At 49.4% G+C, this 5,768-nt stretch overlaps 1 protein-coding gene across 1 annotated transcript; it reads right to left on the bottom strand.

The window, feature by feature from the left end:
• Positions 1–420: 420 nt before the first annotated feature.
• Positions 421–4,735, bottom strand: SLC7A3 (solute carrier family 7 member 3). Its single transcript, XM_012475020.2, has 11 exons — positions 4,366–4,735; positions 3,574–3,732; positions 3,184–3,361; positions 2,871–2,983; positions 2,523–2,745; positions 2,209–2,348; positions 2,005–2,107; positions 1,596–1,762; positions 1,246–1,412; positions 810–918; positions 421–683 (listed from the first exon to the last, which is right to left on the bottom strand). Exons 1-11 carry the CDS (start codon positions 4,733–4,735, stop codon positions 568–570), a joined length of 1,845 nt encoding a protein of 614 aa, XP_012330443.1. The 3' UTR covers positions 421–567.
• Between the last annotated feature and the right edge of the window lie 1,033 nt (positions 4,736–5,768).

The raw sequence follows: 5,768 nt of genomic DNA, 5'->3' as shown, positions 1-5,768 counted from the left end.
ATGGTTTCAGTGCAGGATCTAACCAATGTCAGTGTTGTGATCAGAGTCCACCCCCAAATCCCAGGGACAAGTGTTGCTGTCTACTTATCTGGAACCGAACCCTTAGTGTAATGAGGGGAAAACATATCTCAAGACCATTCCTTTAAGTGTGACTGGACCAGGTGGCTACCTACTTACACCACCCTCCTCAAACCCTGATTCAAGAAGAAGCATCGCAAGCACAGCAGATGCTTTTGTGGTGACTGAAGAAAACACAAAGGACACTTCTCTGAGGCTCTTCACTTTTAAAGTAGGAATCTACATCATCTCTAGCAAGCAAAAAAGAGGACACAGTTTCTTTTTCTACTTTCTTTTAATATCATTTTTTAAAGTTAGTAAGCAGCTAGACATCATTTAGAAGCAGACAGGTTAAAACAGGCAAGAAATAGCAAAGACACATCCTTCACATCATACAGAGCTCTATTAGTATCCACCACCACTATCACAGGGGAGGGCAAGCGCTCACTAGGGTGGGGAGTACTCTCCATTATTGTGCAGGGGACCAGACAGCATTCAGGTGTGACGATGTCAAACTCTGTGGACATAGATACTGCTAGTTTTGGCCCTAGACTTGCGTGAGCGTTGATTACTCTTAACCTCTTCCAGGCTGTGCCGGATCCCATAGCCAAAGTAGATAGCAAAACCTAGTGGGGAAATGTAGCTGTGAGGTGGGGGTGTAAAGCCTTCATAGGTCTCCTACTTGAGACCAAGAGGGAAAGGAGGTGGGCTAGGACACCCAAGAAGCCTACTCTTCCCAAGTGGATACCTACCAATCAGCATCCAGACCCCAAATCGGGCCCAGGTACCAGCCGTCATCTGCATCATAAGGTAAATATTCACAAAGATGCTCACTAGTGGGAGGAAAGGCAAAGCCGGCACCTGAAAACAAAGTAAAATCTTCTTTGTACATACCACAGGGTGACCTAGAAAGAGATCCCTATCCTATGCAGGCCAGAAAAGGGCAAGTCCAACCCTTACTCGTTCTCTGTATTTCAGTATTAGCATGCCTCATGAGACTGAGAATTTGCAGTTCGGGTAAATGGAACTGGAAAGGAACCAAAGAGGGTCAGAGAAGTCGTCTTTGGCCTAAGTACCTCCTATATCTTCCCTTTCACATTCAATAAAGAATATCTATAAACTTTCAAGATATCTGAAGCCTATTCTCCCAAGGTGGGTTGGCAAGGAAAAAAGAGAGAGGTCATTTACCTTAAAGTGAAGGGGAATGGAGCTCTGTGGCTGTCTCCAGATGACCGCAATGATCCCAATAATGAGTAGCAGGAGCAACACAACCACTGTAATCCGCACCGGGTCTCCAGAAAGCAGTGGAACTCCCCACTGGGCCAGCACCAGGCAAAGAGCAGTCAGCAGGACAGCTTTAAAGGTCAAGTTGAGAGACATCAAAACCAGCTCTTGAGACCAACATGCTAAGACGTTAGAAACCCCATTCCAAGGAGAGTCACTCTCTCTCTAGTTCTTCCTCAGCCACCAAGTGCTACACACTTCCACCCAAACACGCTGACCTCAGGGCCACCCCAGATAAAAATTCCACTGCTCACCAAGCAATGAGGAACAAACATAGACAACTTGGCCAGAGACTGGAGTGGGGATGGAGTTGAGTGGGAAAAATAGTCCCCATAGGGTCAGCTTCTCTGATTCAGTAGTTATCGTCTCCTCCTGCAACTCCATTTCTTCCCCAATCTTTATCTCCTGTTCAGGCTGATACCTGAGGCAAAAGTAAGATGGCAGTATTAAGAACAGCCTTTACTCATTTTACCATCTTCTCACAGGCAGCTTGACCTTCCTCATCACCATTAAGGGAAGTTCTTTTTGACAGGGTGAGATATTCAGATTCCTCAAAGATAATTGGGATGATGAAGGCAGAGGAGGAAAGAGGAACAGATCCCCACCATTCCTCATCTAAGAATAAAAATCCAAATCACCGCATGCAGAGGAATAGAGTCTTACCTGAGGATGAGAACACAAATTGACACCAGGGAGTAAGCAAGCAGGGTCCCAATTGACATGAGGTCCACAAGATCAGTGAGTTTGAAGAGGAATGCCATGAATGCTAAAATTAATTGGCAGGAAACAAGAAATGAGAAAAGGGAGTGGCAAAGTTAAAGAAGTTGGTGAAACAGCTAAGGGAAGGGGAAAGAGGGTTTTTTTTACCTGCAATAATGCCAGAAACCACAGTGGCTACGATGGGGGTGTGTGTGCCAGTGTGGATCCGAGCAAGTATGCGGAACAGGAGGCCATCCTCTGCCATTGCATAGATCACCCGAGGCATGGGGAACATGGAGCCCAAGAGGCTGGAGAGGAGAATGCCCAGGGTGGCATGAGTTGACTGAGATCTCTCTTCTGAAGCCTGTATGTTTAAGGAGTCTCCACCTTCCCCTCACAGCCCTTTTTAGGGGTATTCTCTGGTACTGAATGCTATAACCTGAAACTCTGACAGCACAAGAAAACAAACATTTGACACTGACCTTGTAGAAAGAGCACAGAGGGAGCCAACAGCCACAACATAGCGGGCAGAAGCCCATCCAGTGTAGAGAAATGCCTCAGGCAAAGGGCTCTCAGGCTGAAGCTGGTAGTAAGGCATCATGAGGGTGAGTGCAGAAGAGACACCAAAATACGCAAAAAAGCAGACAGATAGTGAGATCACAATGCCCATCGGGATGGAACGCTGGGGATTCTGGGCTTCCTCTCCTGCAGGAAGGGGCACAAAGTTCTGCATCAGGGAAGCAGGCCCACTCCTCTACCAACCCCAGTCTGCATGCAGTCTGGGCACACACTGTGCCCAAGCCCCAAAGAGAATGGAATGACTATGTTACCAGTGGTAGCAATACAGTCGAAACCAACAAATGCATAGAAACAGGTTGCTGCTCCTCGAAGAATTCCCTCGAAGCCGAAAGGCACAAATCCTCCAGAGCCTAGAGGGCCCAAGCTACAATGGAAGAAGGGAAGGAGAAAGTAAGGGTGTGTTCAACCAACTCTGTATTTTTTCTCTAATGCCAAACTAGTTAGCTAGGTCTTTAAAGCCTAGCCTCCCATTCTTCCCCATCCCCATCCAGAATCCTTCAGCACAGATCCCCCTCTTCCCTTTCCTTTTCCCAATTCTGCAGCTCCAAAGAGTGACCATCTAACCTATAGGTGTCATTGATTTCAGCCATGGCCAATTGGTAGTCCTCTTCCGTGAGCTTCCAGTTGTTCAGGTCCCCCTTAATGAAGCCAGAGATGATGATGAACCCAAGAACCAAAAGGTTCACAGCTGTGAACACTTTGGTAACCAAGGCCGACTCACTAGCCCCGAGAGCCAACAATCCTGTGGGAGAAATGCATTCAGGACTCCCAGAAAGTCCTCAGTCCAAGCTTTGTTTCCCACTGCCTCTAGGTTCTTTCCCAGCTTTTCTTTTTCCCCAACATTATCACCCTCCTTAAACCCTTCTCAGGGCCATCCCCCATCATTATCCCTGGCCCCAGGGCCTAGCCCCTCCTGGCCCAACCCCTACCATTATACCCTTCTCTTTGCCTCACCAGTGAGCAGGAACACAAGGCCCAAAGCAAAGAAATCTGGATATTCTGCAAGGACTTGGGGCACATGCAGTGCCACGGACCCCTGCAGAGCCGTAGAGATGTGGTTCCCAATCAGGTTGTCAAAAGCAGAGCTCCAGGCCCGGGCCACACTGGCTGTACCTGGTGTGGCAGAGGGAGAAACATGTCAAGTTCCCTTCTTCCTGGACCCCAGGCTCACACAAATCCCTGCCATTTTCACCTATTCTTACTTTTGTTTTGTTTTGAGACCAAGTCTCACTCTGTTGCCGAGGATGGAGTGCAGTGGCACAATCTCGGCTCCCTGCAACCTCTGCCTCCCAGGTTCAAGAGATTCTCCTGCCTCAACCTCCCAAGTAGCAGGGACTACAGGCATGAGCCACCATGCCCGGCTAACTTTTGTATTTTTAATAGAGACGGGGTTTCACCATGCTGGCCAGGCTGGTCTTGAACTCCTGACCTCAGGTGATCTGTCTGCCTCGGCCTCCCAAAGTGTTGGGATTACAGGCGTGAGCCACTGCACCCAGCCTATTCTTACTTTTTAAGAACAAAAACCATTCACTTAATTAAGGAAACCAGGACAGAACTGGGTAGAATGACCAATTTCTCCACACCTTCAACCCTCCCAGATCCCCCAACAAACCCACATATTTAGGGGGATTGAGGTCCTGTGAATATTAAAAAGAATACTTTGGCCTCACCATTCCACCCAGATTTCCTGACCCCAAACCCATTTGCTGGCTACTCCAGTTCCCTCCCTTCCCCACCATATCTCACCAATGACATAGGAGAGGATGAGGTTCCAGCCAGTGGTGAAGGCCCAGAGTTCACCCACAGTGACATAGCTGTAGAGATATGCCGAACCAGAACGGGGAACCCGGGCACCAAACTCCGCATAGCACAGCCCAGCCAACACAGAAGACACGGCAGCCACCAAAAAGCAGATCACAATGGATGGTCCTGCTTTATCTTTGGCCACCTCACCAGCCAGGACATACACGCCTGCACCCAATGTGCTGCCGACACCCAGGGCCACTAAATCCAGAGTGGTTAGGCATCTGGCAAGGCGAGTCTCAGCCATGCCTGACTCCAGTGTACGTCTTCGTAACAGCTTTTGACCAAATCTGTGAAATGCTTGCCACGGCATTCTAGCAGGAATTGAAGAGGATGCTAGGATCTGGTGAAAAACAAGACAAAAGCCCTTCAATAGGGCTCACTATCTCTAAGCTCTAAAAGCCCATTACAAGACTCACTCCACCAAGCAAAGGAGCTGTGGGGAAATGGAGAGGGGGATACGGAAGGGACAAAGGCAAGCCACTTTACCTCTAACCTCAGTTTCTTCATTAACAAGTAGGAAACACAATATCTTACAAGGTTTTTGGAAGGACTAATTTCAGAAATGGCAGGTGAAAGCCCCCTGAAGTAGAGTGGCTGGTGCCTAGTCAGTGCTCAATCAATATTAGGTCTCTTTCTCTTTCCAGGAACCAATAGGGTTTATCCTAATCTCAACCCAGGAATCCTGAAACCTAATGTGTCAGTTCTATGGCCTGTTGGCTATTTGGGAATTAAACCGAGCTCGACCCAGGGGCTTGCCCCAGCGCCTTCAACAGGGGCTTGTCCCAGGGGCTTCAAACAGACACGGCTCTCAGACCGCCCAGAGGGAGAGCAGACCAACCTCGCTGCAGATTAAAAGTGAACACCGACTCAATTCAATCCCTTCCCACCAAGACCACACGGCTCAACTAGCGCTGCCGTCGCCCAGGGGAGTAAGTAAATGTTCCCCTACTTCCTCCCGCCCTGCTAGGCTGACCTGCAAGCATCAACAGCGAGGCGGGGCTTCGACATCTAAAGATTTGGAGATGCGCTCCGAGAGAGGCCCCAGGGCAGCCGGAGATGGCTCGCACTCTCCCCTCAGCAGAGAGGAAGGGTTCCACCCGATGTCCCCTGACTCAGGTCCCAGATTTTCCTGCCCCCATCTAGAAATGGTCTGGAGCTGGGGTGGAGACGGGAGCCCTAACTCCCGGGGCGAGGGTCTAGTCAGCAACAGGTCAGGGCTCCGTTGATGCAACTGCATACCATGGTTGCCAGAGAATCCTAGGTACGCCGGGACCCTCGCCGTCCCCCCTCCGACACACGTGTCGGTCCCCAACGCTTACCAGATAGCTGTTGCAAATCTAGGG

The sequence above is a fragment of the Aotus nancymaae genome, unplaced genomic scaffold, assembly GCF_030222135.1.
Source record: "Aotus nancymaae isolate 86718 unplaced genomic scaffold, 86718_ANA_hifiasm-v0.15.2.pri h1tg000081l, whole genome shotgun sequence".
In the NCBI taxonomy this organism is placed as follows: Eukaryota; Metazoa; Chordata; class Mammalia; order Primates; family Aotidae; genus Aotus; species Aotus nancymaae.
The sequence above is the reverse complement of the archived record's forward strand: the minus strand, read 5'-3'. Positions and strand labels throughout refer to the sequence as shown.